The sequence below is a fragment of the Vicia villosa genome, linkage group LG2 (assembly GCF_029867415.1).
Source record: "Vicia villosa cultivar HV-30 ecotype Madison, WI linkage group LG2, Vvil1.0, whole genome shotgun sequence".
Lineage (NCBI taxonomy): Eukaryota > Viridiplantae > Streptophyta > Magnoliopsida > Fabales > Fabaceae > Vicia > Vicia villosa.
Genome location: NC_081181.1, coordinates 229,711,395 through 229,730,434, shown reverse-complemented (window position 1 = coordinate 229,730,434; position 19,040 = coordinate 229,711,395). Strand labels below are relative to the sequence as shown.

Sequence of the window (19,040 nt, the reverse complement as noted above, 5' to 3'; positions counted from 1 at the left end):
TTCTTTTAAACAAATCCAACCTAATTTTATAGCAAATTCTTGCAACATACACGAGTTTAAGTTCTTCCTTTTGTTTTTGATTTTGTCAAGGTAGAATTTGTCAGCTATGCGGCTAGTTATGATAAGTTTTTATTTATTTATGAATATGCTCATAAGGGTTCACTCAGCAACCATTTGCATGATCCTCAAAATAAATTTAAGACATTGCTTTTATGCTAAATGTTTTGCTAACCATGAATAATGTAAGACCATTTTCTTGTTTTGCTCGCAGGTCATTCATCGCCTACTTGGATCACAAGGGTCTAGATTGTATTTGGTGCTCAAGAGGCCTTGAATACATAATGCATGATCATACAAAATCACACTATGTTGATCAAGCTATCAAGACAAGACAAGTAACACTTTACTTGATTCTTCCTTTAGAGTCAAGCTACTAACTATTTTAGACTCCATTCAACTATTTCTAAGTGGTTTACAGATTTTCTTTTATCAGATATGTTATTTTGACACTGGTTTTCTTACACTGTATTTTAAACAGTAGACTTTAACAAAAAAAAATGTTTTGAATAAAAATCAAGACAAAATAAATTATTAAAAAAATAGAACCTATGCATAGTGTGTATACAAATACAGTGTTAGTGTAAAAAAAATGTTGTAAACTTATCATTTCTGTTTTCTTATATCAAAATCTGCATATGTGATTTTACATTGAACTTAATAAAGATCAAGGAAAAATGGAAGCCAAAGTGGACAAACTGCGCGCTATTATTTTTTAATGGCAAAATCAATCTCCTTAAAATTACATTCATCTTTTTAAGAAACAGCATTATCATGCATGAGTCTTTAGACTCTGTAAAACATTCACTGATTTTGATGCTTGGAAGCCAAAAATGTCAAACACAAATTGTATGAAAACATGTTGATTGTTGAAACACTTTTTTCATATTTAACCACTTTATTTTAAGTGGTTTTGAGGGTTGTTTGTCTCATTGCAAAACCTTTCATCATCAATTCTATAAGTGAGGAAACCTCAATCAAGTCTACATGCACGTTTCTCTCCTGTGAACCCTAATACCATGTGAACCCTAATATCATAAAATATATATATATATATATATATATATATATATATATATATATATATATATATATATATATATATATATATATATATATATATATATATATATATATATATATATATATATATATATATATATATATATATATATATATATATATATATATATATAGACCTAAATGTTAGATCTTCCCTCCTATGAATAAGTCACAAAAAATTCAGAGAGGCCTATTTGAAAATTCAGCTAGCTTGTATTTCTGGCATTTGGAAACAAATTCCACCATAAAAAAGAAACCAGAAAGTGTAGCTAAGCAAATTCTACCATAAAAAAAACTACAAAGTGTAGTGTAGCTTCTTATCATAAGCAAGTCTAGAGCAATACAAAAGTATAAACAAACAGGTATTTACAAGGCAAGACATGATTGTACAAAGGCCATGTAAAAACAAATGTAATGAGAATAGAAAACTGAATAAAAATACTTCTCCTTCTCTTCTGATATGTTGCATTTTATATTAAAAACTTGGTTGTAAGTACTTCTCTGTCTTCTGATATGTTGCATCTTATATGAAAAACCTGGTTGTAACACATGTACTTTTCAATGATAATAGTGGAATATTTACTTCTATATTTTTGCTTGTTTTATTCATATTGCTGCATCTGTTTTCTGGGGCATTGTTTTAATATTTGTCAAACAGCATGTATTGGCAGTTCTTAGGAATGCACCTGATTCCATGAGCATGTAGAGGATGAGAGATTGTTTTTATCCTACTACGATGAATTTGTATTTAAGATAAGTTAGTTTCTCTATTTTGCACGTTAATCACATTTACTCTCAATTAGGATCCTCTCGAGATTATCATAAAATACAGAACAAAATTTCAAATTAGACTTCAGTATAGAATTCCACAGTATTGAATCTCCAAAAGAATAATGGACATAGACATATATAGTCACTAAGAAACTAAATCTTTGTTTTGGGTTTGATCAACTGAATAGTATTTTATACATATCAACACAATAATTGGCATATATATCTTGCTATTGATGTGAAACTAGAAATAACTTACAATTTTGGGTAGCTTTAATCTAGAAGAGACCTTATTACTGTGCAAAGTAAGAATTGGTAACCTACTTGACAAGGGAAACAAGCACCCTGCGCGGGGGATCAAAGGGTCTTCGAGAATGAAGAACAGCCCAATTATCAAGCAACATAACATCCCCTTTACGCCAAGGAATGGCAACAGATTCTTCCTCAAGTATCTTAAGACAGTCATACACTACATCAGCAGGTAAAGGGCTGCCATCGCCAAATGTCACAGCCTTAACAGGATCATTTCTTTCATCTTTCCAACCAGTGTAAGCAGCCACCATGCTATTAAACCAAATCTTACGCTTTCTTACTTTGTCATATTTCACTGCAGGAATTGGTCCCATTACCGTTTTCACTCCATCTTCCAACCATTCCAACGTCATACCCAGTTCACTAGCCCTGCAAACATTCACAATCAAAGTTTAAAAATGCGATTACAATTCCAACGTCATAGTTTTTCACAATATAGGTCATGTTTTACCGCAATAACAATTGCATTCAAAACCTTGTTCAAAATCTATGTACCACCAAAACTTAAGATCAAATGCGACACAATTCAAAACCTTGTTCAAAACATATGTAGCACCGACACATAAGATCAAACGCGACATAATTCGAAACCTTGTTCAACACTTATGCAGCACCGACACTTCAGACTAAATGCTACAAAATTCAAATCCTTGTCCAAAACCTATGTAACGCTGGATGAAACGCAACATCACTTGTTTAAAACTTATGTAGCATCAACACTTTAGATCAAACACGGCACAAATCCAAAAACTATGTACTGGTAGCATTAACAGTTAACATCAAAAGCGGAATAAGTAATTCAAAATCTTGTTCAAAATTTACGTAACACTGACACTTCAGATCAAACACGACACTTTATACGAAAGATGTGTCGGGAGTCAGAGATAGACACATACAATTACTTTCAAGTCATTAAAGCATTATCAGCGCCAATGTGTCCATACTAGTGCAGTTTATCTTAGTGCTTCATAATTCAGAACATATACATAACATGCAATTTTTCACTTTCCAGTTAACATAAAATTTCATAAGAATATGAATATAACCTTTGTTGAGCAACGGTTTTGTCTTGCGTCAAGAACGTTGATTTCCAGCCTCTACCAATCGGAGAAGACGGGTTATCATCTTCACCTAAAACCCTAACATACAACAAACCAAACTCCTCAAGTTTCTCCACAAACTCAGGATAACGTTCCTTCATCCTATCATACACAACATGGCTGAGAACAATCGGCGTTTCACCTCCGGCACCCGGCTCAACTTCACAGAAAAAGAACAACTTCGACGGAAACTGCGGAACCTGAGCCATCTCGTGATGAAACGGGATCTTCTGATCCGGCGGAGACTCGTTCGCGGTGAAGACACGGCCGATTACATTAGTCCGCGGCGCGGCGCCGCCGACGTAGGGAAGCTCGGGGTAGTCGAAGGCTTCGACGACGTCGTTGAAGTGGGAGGCGGTTTGGAGGGGGAGGCCTCGGAGAATGAGTGCGCCGGATTGGAGGAGGAGGGATTCGAGATAGGGTTTGTGGGTTTTGATAGAGTGTGTTGCGGTTAGAGGGAGTGTAGGTGAGGATGTGGTGGAGGGAGATAGTATGGTGGGAAAGCGAAGGCCGTTTGAGAGAAGCTTTTGCTCGGGGATTTGGATTTCTTGGAATGGTTGTTCTGTGGACATGGTTGAAGATGGGTTTTGGGAACGGTGGTGATGGTGGTGGTGATTCGGACTCTGATGAGTGTTTCTTTCACCTTGACGGAAATTGAGACCAGGTTCAGCAGCGCCAACGGCTATTGGACAAATCATCAGACGCGCAACACACGTGGGCTATATGACTTTTGACTAATTTAATATACAATTGTCTTAAGTAATGATATTGCGCGCTTTCTAATATACTACAAGGATTTTAGGATTGTGATTGTAAGTAACGCATTTACAACAACAATCTACATAATAACACAAAGATCTGTCTAATTATATATCTTTTCCAACCGTTGTTAAATGTTTTTTTTCATAGTAGTGAATTAAGAAACTTCACGCAGAATTTGAAGTGGCTTATGCAACTTTACTGAAACGCATTGTTGGTTAGAATATTAACACAAAGAGGTCTAGAAGGGGAGTTGAATAGACATTTTTCTTTAAAGACAAATTCAAAAAATTTTAAGTCTCGTATACGAAATCAAGGATTTTAAGAAGCGCGAAAGCAAAATACAAAAACAAGAGAGCTTAGAAGCATCTTAATAAATTAAACCAAATGAAATAATACATTAACATCATACTAAGTGCTTGATTGCTTCTAATGCAAGTCAATCACAAGAAAACTTAAGTCGCTTTAAACAAAGCGATTTAAATGATCTTCACATATATGTTCCATCGAAACATAATTGGATTCATGATAATTCAATAAGATTGATACACCACAGACCTAAGCTTATACATAAAATCTTTATAAGCATGGTCTAACTTATGTGGCCTACAATCAATACAACAATGCAACAACAAAACTAATGCATATTGGAAAATTAAAAGAGAGAGGGGAAGAAGAAAAGATACAAGGAGATATATAGTGGTTCGACGGTCGTCCTCGCTTTGCCTACTCCACTCTTTAATGGTGTTAAAACACCATTGAAAAATAATCACGATCTTTCACTATTTTGAAAATTTTGATACAAACATTTTGGTTACAACGAACTATTAAACGATAATTCTCTCTGTTGATGCAAACACTCAAATTGCAAACAAAAATAAGATCTTTAGAGATCTTGATCCAATAACCTCGTTATCTATAATAATCTACTCCAAGTATTTGTATGTGGCAATCCACTTCATCCCACTGATTTCTTGTCTAAGCGATTGCTATTAACTAAGCGTTGATTGAATAACTTCTAACTTTGTCTGTGAGCAATCTTTCTCCAACTCCACCAAAGATGAATAACTTCCAACTCTGGCTTGGAGTTACTTCTGTTAGTTTGTCGTATTGTTAGTGAGTCTTGCTCTGATTCTGTAACATTAGGATGTGACTTATTTCGTTATGTTTGAATTTCTTTTAAGTTAATTCCTTTGTTTTGTCGAAGTTAATAATTGATTTGTTGAATCGTTGGAGAATTATTGAGAGTTGAATAATACAACTCCTTTTGCTTATGTTATGGAAGTTGAAATTTATGAGACTAAATGTCTTGAGTTGCAATATTGTGTATATTTGTTTTAATGATGATTCCACTGCGATGATACCCTAAGTGGAGGTGAGCATGCGATGACAAATTCTAAATTGTTCTGATATAACCCGTGTTACGGAGCAAGCTATGTGTGATGGTGCGTGACACCTTAAGTGGTTGCATTGTGTTTAATTAAATTCTATGATAAATTATATTGTGGGGTTTAGGGTGTTACATTAGTGCTATCTACCTATCTGAAAATCATGTCCAACATCGTCGTACTAAACTCAATGACATGGACATTCACTTTGTTCGGGAAAAGGTCGCTTGTGGTTAAACCCGCGTTTTTCATGTTCCTTCCCGACACCATATTGTTGATATCTTTACCAAAGGCCTTCTTAGAGTTCTTTTTAATGATTTTCGGAACAGTCTAAGCGTCCGTCTGCCTCCCGCATACACTCTAGAGTGTGATGGAATTATTCTGTATTTATTTTTTAATCAAGGAAATATGTATTTGATCTGCTTGTAATGAAAAATACACATACAATTCATTTATCTTCAATTTGGGTTGGTTCCAACAGTGATTTTCTTGTCTCTATTGCCATACTATACGGGTGTTGTTTTGGAGTTCCCATATACCTTGAAGATTCATAGTGGTAAATTGACTCAACATTTTGATAGGAACAATGAAGTTGTTTTGGCCAAAATCTTTGGACATAATTGGTGTACTATTATTGTACCTTGGAATTGGATCCATCACTTTGCAACAAAATTAATTCAATCAAATTTAAGATCCAATAAGAGCAACTATGTTTTCTTGAATGGCTGCAGTGATATCTGTACACGTGCACTAAAAAAGGATAACAAAACATTGCAACGATAAATATACAATTTAGGGACAAAATTACTTATAAAGGGGTTGTAGTTCAGTTGACAATCGCATTTGTCTCATAATCTATGAGGTGTAGGGTTCAAACCTCTAATTAAAATATAAGATAGACAAAAAAAAATCTATTATTAATATATAAAAGCAATAGTACTTGGAATTTCCATTAAAAGCCCTCTGACAAAAGTACTAAAACTTTTCTTATTCCACGGGTATACAAGTTTTTTGTCAAAATAACACAATAATATTGATTTGGCATTTATTGTTGCTGATGTGCAAGTCTCTTATTTTTTGTTGGTATTTTATGTTTCATAATTGGTTTATTTATTTTCAAAATATACACGTTTTTACAATTACAAAAAGTAAATACCCTAATACCTACTATTAAATTAGAGTTGAATACCTATGGTTATTTCTTCATTGGATGGATAGGTTTTATTTCTTTGAAAACATCAATTCCTCCACTACCGAAAAAATCAATTACTCTTGCCCTTCCAGTTTTCTATATGTTTCTGCCAATACTATTTCTCACGTTATATATCACCAGTAACAATGGAAGACCACTATTCACTTTCTCTTTTACAGGTTTTCAATTCTTCTCCATTTTTGTTTTCCAATATGTACGATTTTTTATTTGTTATCTGTTTTGTGTCTTTTTTATTTAGGTTTTATAATGCCAAATCAAATGAAATCTGTTTTCTTTTTGCAGTCTTTTAAGCATTCACATGGCTCGCCCAATCGATTATGTGAAGGACATCAATGAGTCGAATGATTTGTGGAAGATTGTAGTTAGTTGTAAGCATATATGGTCTGTAACAAGTTCTTCAGACAAAGAACACATAGAGATGGTTTTAGTTTATTCGAAGGTGGTATTTTGTTCCCAAGTTCTATTGTTTATCTCTTACACACTGTGTTCTGCCTTATGATTAACAAATATTATTCTATTTCTTTTTTTGAAGCGTGATATGATTCAAGCCATTGTCTGTACTTATTTGGTTTCCAAATTCAAGTCCGAAATTGCAGCTGGAAGTTCTTAAAACATGCAGAATTTCAAAGTTTCGAAAAATGACTTCTCTTTTAAGTCGACGAATCATTCTTAGAAATTGGTTTTATGTGGATCAACTTCTGTTAAGAAAACAGACCTTCCTGACATTCCTGCTTACTACCTTAACCTTCTTAGATTGGATGCCATAGTTGAAGGAAGGTTTCAGTCTAATGTTTTGGTTGGTAAGTTAATTGTATTCTTTGTGATAGATTACTGAATTTTATGTAATATTATTGATTTCCTGATCATTTTATGTTTGTTAGATATTCTTGGAGGTATTACTGAGTTTTCTCAATCTCAAATAAATGGAGACAACAACAAAAACAGGGTTGTTTTTACAATTGCTGATACCAAGTACGCTAAGTTTCATTGACTGGTTATAATTATTTAATTGCATTTTATTTGTTTGTATACACAAATCGATTCCTATGAACATCCAAGTAACTATTTCGATTTATTTTCATCAGTAAATCTGATGTACAATGTACGCTTTGGGGTCAACTTGCGGTACAACTTTATGAATATTATAAGAATAATAAGGAAGATTCCAATATTGTCATTGTATTAATCATTACAAGGGTTAAAGAAGCTCAAGGTATTTATGTTATTAATTTCAACTACAATGTATGTCTTCCTTGATAATAGTATTTTGTTTTGATTCCCTTTCTTCCCTGTCTTATGTATGCATTTGCCTTAAAAATGGATTTCATGCAGGAGGTTTTCCTGTGAGTGTTTCCAACACGTGGAACGGAACGAAGTTGTTGATTAATGACCTTCGTTTTGATGAAGTTAAGAAACTGAAAGAAATGTAATCTTCCTTTGAGTTTATGACTTGTGCATTCAGTTTTCTTTCTAACTTGATGCAAACATTTTACCTTTTATATATTACAGTCTTGGAAATGATTTAGTGTTGTTATCAACATCAAGTCTGCAAGTTAAAGCAACCCAAAACTCATATTATTCTGACTTTGACAAATTTCTTTGGAAAGCTGAAATAATTAGTCTCTCTGAGATTACAAATCTGCAACATGTAAGAAATTATGATTATTATTTTTACATTATTCTTGTGTGATAATAATTTACATTTCCTTTTTTGGATAACTCTGTAAGAAACAACGTGTGTGACTGTTGCAACTCTTGATAAGTTTGAAGCTGGCCAGATGGGATGGTTTTATGATGGATGTGTGGAATGCACCCGAAGTGTGGCTCTAAAGGATGGAAAGCTGCAGTGTTATGCAACACATGTAAGCTCAGAGCCTGTGCCAAGGTATTGTTTATATCCTTTTGCTATTACCAATTGTTATTGTGTATAGTTGTAGTACATAATTTTAGGTGTATGTGCTCCTGATTGAGAATAAATGTTTTAGGTATAAGCTTGAAGTATTGGCTGTTGACGGTAATTCCAAGGCGAAGTTCATCTTTTGGGACACCGATTGCGTGAAGTTAATTGTAAAGTCTGCTCTTCAAATGAAAATGGATTTGATAGAGGTTGGTAATGTGATATAATTTGTTGTAATGTATGTATGTAAGTTTGAATTATTGGTGTATAATTGTTTCTATCGATATAGGCCAGTGATTACGATCCACTCGAATTCCCTTACGAACTTGATTCAATACTGAAAAAGGAGTTTGCAATTATAGCTGTATTTCAGCCTAAGAATGTCCGACTTTCTGTCATAGGCTTCAAAAATGATGAAGACTATCGTAAGAAAATTAAGGACAGTTTCAAAGGCGAGGAGGTAACCATATTATACTTCTTTTGATGCATTTACAATTTTCTTAAAATGTACTAACATTAGATGGTCTTTGCAGCACACATCAAAACTTGAAACACCTGATCCTTTGTCCCAGGATGATATAATCAGTTGGTCTGTAAGTATTTACTTAATTCTTAATGTTTTTTATTAAAATTTTTAAAACTGTACCATGTTTTAAGAGCTTTTTTTTTGTTTTCTATTTTCATGGCAGGAACCCGTATCTACATCTGCAGATTAAGATCCATCAAATGGAAATTTTGGGTTGACTCCGTCTAAGAGGTCTCTAACTGATGTAGTGGAAGATGTTGATAGTGTCCAACAATTCTCAACCAAGTTGACCAAAGATGTTAAAAAGGAGAAATAATTGGCTTCAGTTTTTTTAAACCATTAAGGATTATTCATGAACTTTTGAACACAAATATCTTATTGTTAATTTCATTAGTGGAAGTTCTTTACTCTGGATCCTGTACTAAGTATTTCATGATATTTTAGTTTTTTATTTTCGTTAATACCTTGCTCTGAATTATTTTTGCTTCTATGCTATCTACTACTGATTCTGATATGTGCAACAGTACTCTATTACGGTTTACAAATGAAATGAAATTGGATAACCAACTTTGATGCCATTGTTATCTAAAGTTAATATAATACATTTGAATATGAAATCTATCTACTTATTAATTCAATACATTTTTTGTCTAAATAGCAAAGATGAAAATATGTTTTGGTATAAACATCTCTCTAAAAAGCTCTCTAAAAACATCTCTAAACAGTTTTCTAAACAACTCTCAATCATCTATAACATACAACATGAATATAAGTTTTGCTAAACATAAGCTTCAAAACAACCAATTATATTACCTAAATGCAAACCGTTAGTTTCACACAAATACCACATTGTGAGTTTTTTTATTTATATGAACAAAGTGTTACCCATGACTCTATGATTCAACTTTTTTAAATACTAAACAGTTAGAAAACCTGTTGTAACAAACCTACTTCCAGTTTATAAATAAATTTTTTAACTACAAACCTACTGCAATCGTACATTAAATAAATTTTTTAAGAGTTGTCTAATTTGATCAATGTATTCTATGCTTTAAATTACAAATTAATTATTAGAAAACACTTTGTTATTTGTTTGATTTCAATCTTCATGAGTCTAATATCAAAACCATGAAGCTTAACATCCCTGATTTTATATTATTCAGCTATCTATTGACTTTACTTTTCTATTTATCACAGGTCCCTATCACTCTTCCTGTCACAAAACTTGCATACATATGTTAACATATATCCACAACACACTTCAATTGAGCGCTCTGACAGGTAATTCGCCCGTAAGTTACATTGATAATCTCATTGAAAAATATTATGAAAATTTACTTTGTATTTCATACATGGTCTTGACTGTGTGTTTGCAAACTTTAATTGAATCTTGATTTGATGACTTATACAATTTCTACCACTTGATACTTCCTAATTTCTTCATCTGAGTAAAGTTATTAACCAAAATCAATTGTCTATTGTTTTATCGTTTTAATTCAATTCCATATTTAACTTCCAAAGTATAATCAGGGATGTTACTTTAAACTTGATAAATTTGAAGGCTATGATCAATAACAATATAAAGGAAACTACTTACTACATTTAGATTAGCACAAACAAACCTTCATTGTGAATGTAAATTAAATAATTTTGACCATGTCCTAACATACCAACTTCAAAATTAAAACTGCCACCAACATCATTACATCACTAAAACAAAATAATATTTTTCATTCACCCTAAAGTATCATTAAACTAAATTCATAAGACATTATCATAAAATGTCATAATTTAAACAAAATATAGAACCTCCTGCATCATTTGAAACTGCCAAGACCTGACCACTATCTTTTAAACATTGTTATTTGCCCTTTTTCGGATGAGCCTCACATATAATATTTCCTGATCTGAATTATAGTCGAACACCAGCTTATCTCCAACCACCGATTTCTTTTCCTTTGAGTATGCATACCAACCATGTCCAACATACATCTCCACGTATTGTCTCTTTGATTTCAAAATCTCACAGTCATAAAAAGCCAAGTTGTCAAGGTCAAACAACTTGCATGCAATTGTGTCTGGTCTTAGAGCTTTCTTTATAACCTCCTGAAGAAATTGCTGCATAACAATTTGTTGTTGATAAAAATGTTAAGAATACTAAACATGCATAGTTTCACTGAAATCAGAAAATGTTTACATTACTTTACACTGCAGAAATCTTACCAAAACTTGATTTCCACGCTTCTGTGAATGGGTGATTATTTTTTCCCACGATATATCTTTCATCAGCTCTCCGTCATTGTTATTCACTTGAGAAGATTGACCAGCGTCAGGCTCTACTTTAACTTCCTTCAAAACAGCATCATGGTTGGCTCGAAAGGATTGCTCAACTTCATACTCTGCTTTCACTTCCTTCATCACATCATCAACTTTAGCCTTAGAGCCTTGGCCAACATCACCATCAGGTTCCACTTGCTTCATCACAGTGTTGGTGTTCCCCTCAGAGACCTCATCATCCTCAGCAGTCATACCTAATATTGCATTGATTTCTTCAGTGTCAAGAGATAAGAACCTGTGTACAAAGATATTAACCATTATATTATGCATATTAGTATAAGCGAATTTAGTTACACTTATAACAGATTGAAAACAAACAAAACTATGAAATTCTATGTAGATACCCATCACTAAATGAAGTAGATGATGACATTTTAACAAGGAGATGTTTTTTCACAACTCTTGGTTGGTATTTAAAGGACTGGATGTATTTTTGATGCAGCAAAGAATAGTAAACTCATACCTTTGATTTGATTTTGGAGTGAGCCACAAGAAGAAAAACTTTAAAGAAATCTTATAGGAATGGCCATGTAAATTGTGTTTGGCCTTTGAAGTGCATGCTCCTGTTGTTACAATTCATTATTTTTCCCATATTTGGTTTCCAATGTTAACCTATAATGATTTTATTTTTTCCCCATTAATTCTCTTTGGTTATTACTATTCTGCAGCAAGAAGTATTTATGGTTTCAAGGCAAAAAATTTATTGACATTCATTGGTTGTGGCCAAAATGTTTTATTATATGAATGTATATAAATTTATCAAGATTTATTGCACAATGGATATTAATTTGTTCAACATAGTATTGATGATGACCTATCGGCTAAAGACTATGCTTTAATAATCCTTTTTTACAGCTATCCCTTTGTAATAAAGGCTATACCATTATTATATTATGCATGTGTAGTGAATAGGCATGAACCCATTTGACATTTTCAATGATTAAATTTAATTAGGCATATTACAGTCATTTATGAGATTAAACAATTAATTGAGATACACTATTTTGGTTAATGAATGGTATAGCCTTTATCATATCTAACATTAACAATATCTGCAAGAAATATAAGCCACTATTCCACACTTCACTTGCTATCGACCATTTTCTTTTCAGGTAGAAGATTTCGTAAATTTCTAACATTCCTATTATGGAATCAGAAATATTTAAGAGGGGAAAAAATGCAGCATTGGCAAGGCGAAAAAGAAAACAAGTTCTTAATGAAAGAAGATTGAAAAGAAATAAAGTTGATGAGAACAGAACAAATTTTTTAGTATGTTTTAGTAGGTACAATCATCCATCCATTGACAACATCAGAACACCTCTATCTAACATCACTTCTTCAGTGATGAATGAAAGGAACCACATTTTGAATGAACAACCAAAAGGGAATGTTATCTCATATACACAAAGTAAGAACAACATGGTTGTGAATCAGTTTGATGAGCATAATCGTTGTTATGCTTCTACATTGAAGTCTTATATAACAACACCTCAATTTAGATCTTGCAGTTCCAAATCAACATGTACTATGGATGCTATGACCCCTAAACAGGTTCCTGCAGAAGCACGTCAACTAAGGAAGTCAATTATTCAACAGAAGAAATAACGGAAAAATCTCAACAATGGTAACATTGTCAACATCACTTCTTCTTGTGAGATTTTCCAGTCTCCTGTCAGTCTCAATACAAGCACACCTATAAGTGGTATAACTTTGTCCTTTCCTAATCAAGTGCACAAGAATTTTAATGTACAAGAAAGTGGATCAATCGTTTCTTCCAGAAAACAATTGAATGTTGATGTTATTCGATCTATGACAACCAATCTATTTAATACATTTTAAAATATTGATAATGGAAATGGGTCTTCATCCACAATCAATTACATACTACTACAAATGTTAACATGGAAACTGATAACTCACTTGAAGATGGTACAACAGATGAATCACTTAGTGATAGTGAATGTGAATTCATAAACGAAAATCCTGACTATGATACAACATCAAGTCTTAATGATGAAGAATATATTGATCCCAACTTTACGTCGCAGATTCTTCCCAATTCTGGTATGTATCATTGTAACACTTTATTTAATCATAAGACATAATAAATATGATTTTTTAGCTGGAACTAATTAGATACAATAGGCATATCATGAAACAAGTAAACATATATTTTCTTATGACTATATTATTCACTATAATGACTTCATTTGTTTTCTTTTGATTCAAATAGGCTACTCGAATATTGGTGATCCACTCATTGAATGCACACATTGTTTTCTTTTGAAGGATTTCGTTAAGGTATAATGTTGCCTCTAAGGCTATCCCTAGGATTATACGTCACACGTCTGCATTGCATACAAGGAGTTATAATACAAGGAGTCTCTCGCACACGCATGCATTTGCATTTTCATACATTTACATTTGCATTTCTATCTTCGCCCGCATCCACACTTTCCGTGCTAGCCAATTTCCTGAGACTCGTGAAAAAAAATCAAAAGGATCCTAAACTATGGAGAAAGGAGGATAAATTACTGGGGATGAGCTTGGTCACACAAATGAAAAAAAGGAATGCCTTTCACCATGCCTTCCGCATGCCCACGCCTTGTCGTAATAGGATTATAAATACAACAAAGGTTATCGTCGAGCAAGGATTAGTTCAACAAAAGAGTTCTCTCATAGATGCACTCAAGGGGTATCTAGTCATAAAGGGGTTCGTCTTAGAACATATCAAATTTACAAAGATGCTCTACGATAACTTGGGGGCAAGGGTCAGTCCAACTGGGGCAATACCCTGAACAAAGATGCCTATTTACAATGGAGGAAAGGCGACATATGTTAACTCCCCACCAAGGGACAAAAGGGTCATAGGTGATACTATCCTTAGGAAAAGCAAAAGAGGTTCAGTCAAAGGAAACTCATGAAGTTCCAATAGGACGAAAACCCACCGCTAACAATCTATTCCCGCAGGTTTGACGTGCCCAAGAAAATTCGAGGTTACCCTTTACTTCTACAAGTCTAGGAACTAAAGAGTAAAACAAGGTCAACGGATTTACAAAGGAGATTGTCCCTAGGATCAATAGGTTTTGTCATGCTCAGAATTTCAACCCTTACGGTCGCTAAGTGTTACTCAGGATAAAAGTTGTACCTTCGGATTAACAATTCTAATGGGATGACCATGCAGGTTTTGGAATCGATTCATTCGCTTCATTCATTCACTACTACGACTTTCCACTCGCACACTTCTATTCTACTTTAAATTTCAAATTTAGGATTATTAACAAACATAAAGGAGAATGACGAATCAAGACAACTGAATCTCGCTAAAAGTATGCTTTCAAGGAAAGACCGAGCCGAGGATGTACAGGCATTGTTTCAATTCCTAAACAGTGGAGATATAGGGATGTTAATCCCTCATCACCCCCTCGAGCCAGGAGTTGGATTTTGTTTCTACTTTTCAAATAAACCTTGATTTCAACCAAGGGCAGGGTAGATTTCGATTAATTCAATGGTGTATTTTGGTTGTCAAGAGAATCCGTCAATCCAAGCAAGGTTCAAGCATAAGGATCAAGCAAAGGTTCAAGCATATCTTCTTCCTCGCATTCATCCAAGATTGAGGAAACGATGGAGATAACGTTCACAACATCTTCTTCCTCAATATATCATTCAAGATCGAGGATGTATCAAAGACGAAGCTTGCAAATCAAAGTCGACATGGCAGTCACAACATTTCATATCCAAGGATCAAATCTCAAAAGGAGTATTCAAAAAGAAAGGGAGGAAAGCGCCCGCTAAGTCGAAATTGAAAATTTCATGAAAGAAAACAGAACTGACTTAGGCAAAAATCAGGGCATCCCGATGGATCAAATTCGAAGGAATTGGTTCATGCAAAAATAAGGGATAAAAACAAAAACAAAGGCGAAATACCAAGGATAATCTTGTGATTGCTGACTCATTAAAGCTTCCCATCAATGCTTGAATCTCTACAACACTTTTCATCTGTGCTTGGATCTTTACTAAGGCTTCTGCTCAACATCAAAACTGAGGCGTTTCTCTTGCAAACAAAGCACATTCATCGAATTAAGCGAATTTCTAGCATTTGGAGAACATCAAGGAGAAAGGGGTTGGGTTAAATAAATTTTGAGCCTTATATCTGTTGTTTCTTAAACCCTGCACCAAGGCCAAGTTACAACATTCAAAAGTCCTAATTGAGGCAAGGTTAACCACGAAAGCATATTAAGCAGGATTTTGTTATACTGACTCCTAGGTTTGTTAAAACTATTTCTAACCACTGTGCTTCTTCAAGCATTCATTTCTAATCATCCAGTCCTAATTCATAACGGACTTCGATTCCAAAACTTGCATACGCATTGCATTGGAGTTACTTCTCAAAGGGTACAACATCATCTACGAACATACACTTAGCACTCAAGGAGATCTCGAAATTGGTTAATCAAAAGCGATCATTTCTAATAAAGACTCTGGAATGAGGGAACCACATCCAGGGGGTTCTCCTAAACAGGGGCAAAATTTCAAGGATCACAGGGGCATACAATCAAACATCCTATTAACCAGGGGCATTCTTCCTAAGCTTCAGTCGACTTGGGGCACATCTCGAAGCAATAAACAGGGGCATGTCAAACATGGGAAGAACTCAAATTCAAAAGGATAGAACACTATGGATAGTTCTCCGTATCCTGGAAATCAAGGGCATACCCTTCAATATAAACGTCGAAACATACAACAAGGTTATTTCTCGGGGCACTCCCTTCATGGCTTGGAAATCATAGGCACCTTTTTCCAATAAACATTGGGGCATTGGATATCAAATCCATAAGGAAGAACCTCAAGGGGTTAAAAACGTGGAGAACTTCAAAAATTCAAAGGCGTGGAGTATTTCAAAAAAGGTCAAATCGGGGCAAGGCGCACAATTTAAGGAAAAGGCGCTCTCACACTTTACAACAACGAACGAATCTTTCTCCTAACTACGATCTTCAAAATTCAAAAACAGGTATTGGGAAATCACGCTAGCATCCAATAATCATCCAACATTAGCAAGCTATATACGCTTCGGTTATCAACAACCTATCATTGGAGCATCGTGCAAATACACATAAATCATGCATTACATACATTGGTAGTCTTCTTTAAGACATTCTTTTTTCAAGAACCTTTTTAGGTAGTCTTCTTTAAGACAGTCCTTTTCTAAGAACTTTTCTAGGTAGTCTTCTCTAAGACAATCATCGTCATGTCCAAGAACCTTTTTAGGTAGTCTTCTTTAAGACATTATTTTCTAAGAACCTTTCTAGGTAGCCTTCTTTAGGACAAATTGTCATCCTTTTTAGGAACCTCTTCAGGTAGTCCTCTTTAAGACAAATTGTCGTCCTTTCCAGGAACCTCTTCAGGTAGTCTTTTCTAAGACATTCGTAGTCCTTTTCTAAGAACCTTTTTAGGTAGTCTCTTTAGACATTTTTCAGCCTTTCCATGTAGTCTTCTTTAAGACATTTTATCCTTTCTAAGAACCTTTTCAGGTAGTATTCTTTAAGACAAATTTTCATATCTATTCCAGAAACCTTTTCATGTAGTCTTATATAAGACATTATTTCATTCCACTCATTACATCAATCAACATATGCATGAGCATAAGCATTATCTCATACATCAAAGCACCCAAGTAATTACTTTGGTGCTAAACCATACTATCCACCTGCTTCCCGGTAACCTTACCGATGACAGTAATCTTACTGTTGGTTTATTTCCAATCACCTGATTGATGCTTCCGGTAACCTTACCGATGGCAGTAACCTTGTTGTTGGTTTATTCCCAATCACCTGATTGACGCTTCCCGGTAACCTTACCGAAGACAGTAACCTTACTGTTGGTTTATTTCCAATCACCTGATTGATGCTTCCGGTAACCTTATCGATGACAGTAACCTTACTGTTGGTTTATTTCCAATCGCCTGATTGACGTTTCCCGGTAACCTTATCGATGATAGCAACCTTGTTGTTCATTTCACTCATAAAACATATACATACACATTAGCATATACATATCATCTAGCGCGTTCACATACTACAAAAGTTTAGTTTCCAACCCTCGTGTTGTGATAGGTGTGTTTTCCGACCCTCGAGTCGTAATTTTCCAACCCTCATGTTGAGATAGGTGTGTTTTCCGACCCTCGAGTCTTGAGTTTCCAACCCTCGTATTGTGATTGGTTTGTTTTCCGACCCTCGAGTCGTGAATATTTGACATGTTTTTTTTTCTCCGACCCTCGAGTCGTGAGTTTCCAAACAAGTGAATCTTTTTCATGCAGGCAAACGTACTAAAACTTTAGCAAACAATCTTCTATGCAGGTAAACTTGTCCGAACCAGGGCAAGTGGGTCCCATCGGTGCAGGTGAGCTTGCTAGAGCTATAGCAAGTGATCCTTTTGGGGATTAATCAAAACTACGATAGTAAGCAGGTATGGCTAACTGCGACGACTTACTAGAACGATAGTAAGTGGGTCATACCATCTACAAATAAGCTTACTCCAACTACGATAGTGAGTAGGTATGGCTAACTGCGACGACTTACTAGAACGATAGTAAGTGGGTCATACCATCTACGATAAGCTTACTCCAACTACGATAGTAAGTAGGTATGACTAACTGCGACGACTTACCAGAGCTATGGTAAGTGGGCCACACCATCTACGATAAACTTACTCAACCTACGATAGTGAGTGGGTATACCAACCGCGACGACTTACTAGAACTATAGTAAGTGGGTTACCTATAAACTGCAAACCCTTGCTAGCACCATAGCAAGTTAATTATCGTCTACACATCATTGGAAGACTTATTTGGGTTCCTCCAAGTAAAAGAGGCCATACCATTGGAAGACTTATTTGGGTTCCTCAAAGTACCAGTGAGTTGTATTACCTAAGAATGATGCTGACGGTTGCAAAGGGACCAACATGCTATGAGGATATAAAAAAGGTCGGTGGAATTGTTCGGGAAAGTTTTCGGGATGCATGTTTTGAAATGGGATTTCTTAATGATGATAAGGAATATGCTGCAGCCATTAATGAGGCGAAAGATTGGGGTTCAAAACATTTTTTGAGAAAGTTATTTGTCACTATGCTACTATCCAGTACAATTAATAGACCGCGTCATGTTTGGGAGAAAACTTGGAAGACGTAGTCTGACGGTATTCTTCACCGACAAATACAGGACAACAATATAAGAGGTTCATTGCATTTATTTATTTATTTCATACAAATTGCTTTTAAGATCATAATATTATATTAGTACGTCACTATTAACATCACTACATTTTCATGATGGCATAAGTATAACATGCAAGTTGCACATTCATTTTTAACATTGAGCAGTACCTTATGCCTACATGTTGTGCTTATATATTGTACTGCTTCTTTAATTCGTTAGGCGCACCTAAATTTTCATGCTGCTATGTATACAGACATGTTAAAACACACCTCAATTTTCATGTTGCTATCTCAATTTTCATGTATACAACCATGCCATCTCTGTTGATATAAATTTTTCTATGTTGCTGCAAATATAAGTATTAATTGGCAACATTAACAACTTATATACCAAATCATTCATTAT

General features: G+C 34.5%; 2 protein-coding genes across 2 annotated transcripts; one reads left to right on the top strand and one right to left on the bottom strand.

Moving 5' to 3' along the window:
• Positions 1-1,593: 1,593 nt before the first annotated feature.
• LOC131648438 (clavaminate synthase-like protein At3g21360) lies at positions 1,594-4,040 on the bottom strand. Its single transcript, XM_058918195.1, has 2 exons — positions 3,249-4,040; positions 1,594-2,571 (listed from the first exon to the last, which is right to left on the bottom strand). The coding sequence occupies exons 1-2, from the start codon at positions 3,998-4,000 to the stop codon at positions 2,211-2,213; spliced, it is 1,113 nt and encodes a 370-aa protein (XP_058774178.1). The 5' UTR covers positions 4,001-4,040; the 3' UTR covers positions 1,594-2,210.
• A 2,747-nt stretch (positions 4,041-6,787) lies between these two features.
• LOC131651552 (uncharacterized) lies at positions 6,788-9,275 on the top strand. The gene is made up of 13 exons (XM_058921210.1): positions 6,788-6,855; positions 6,945-7,083; positions 7,195-7,264; positions 7,376-7,462; positions 7,544-7,634; positions 7,748-7,875; positions 7,995-8,088; positions 8,172-8,310; positions 8,426-8,547; positions 8,648-8,768; positions 8,849-9,019; positions 9,093-9,152; positions 9,249-9,275. Exons 1-13 carry the CDS (start codon positions 6,788-6,790, stop codon positions 9,273-9,275), a joined length of 1,317 nt encoding a protein of 438 aa, XP_058777193.1.
• The last annotated feature ends 9,765 nt before the right edge of the window (positions 9,276-19,040 follow it).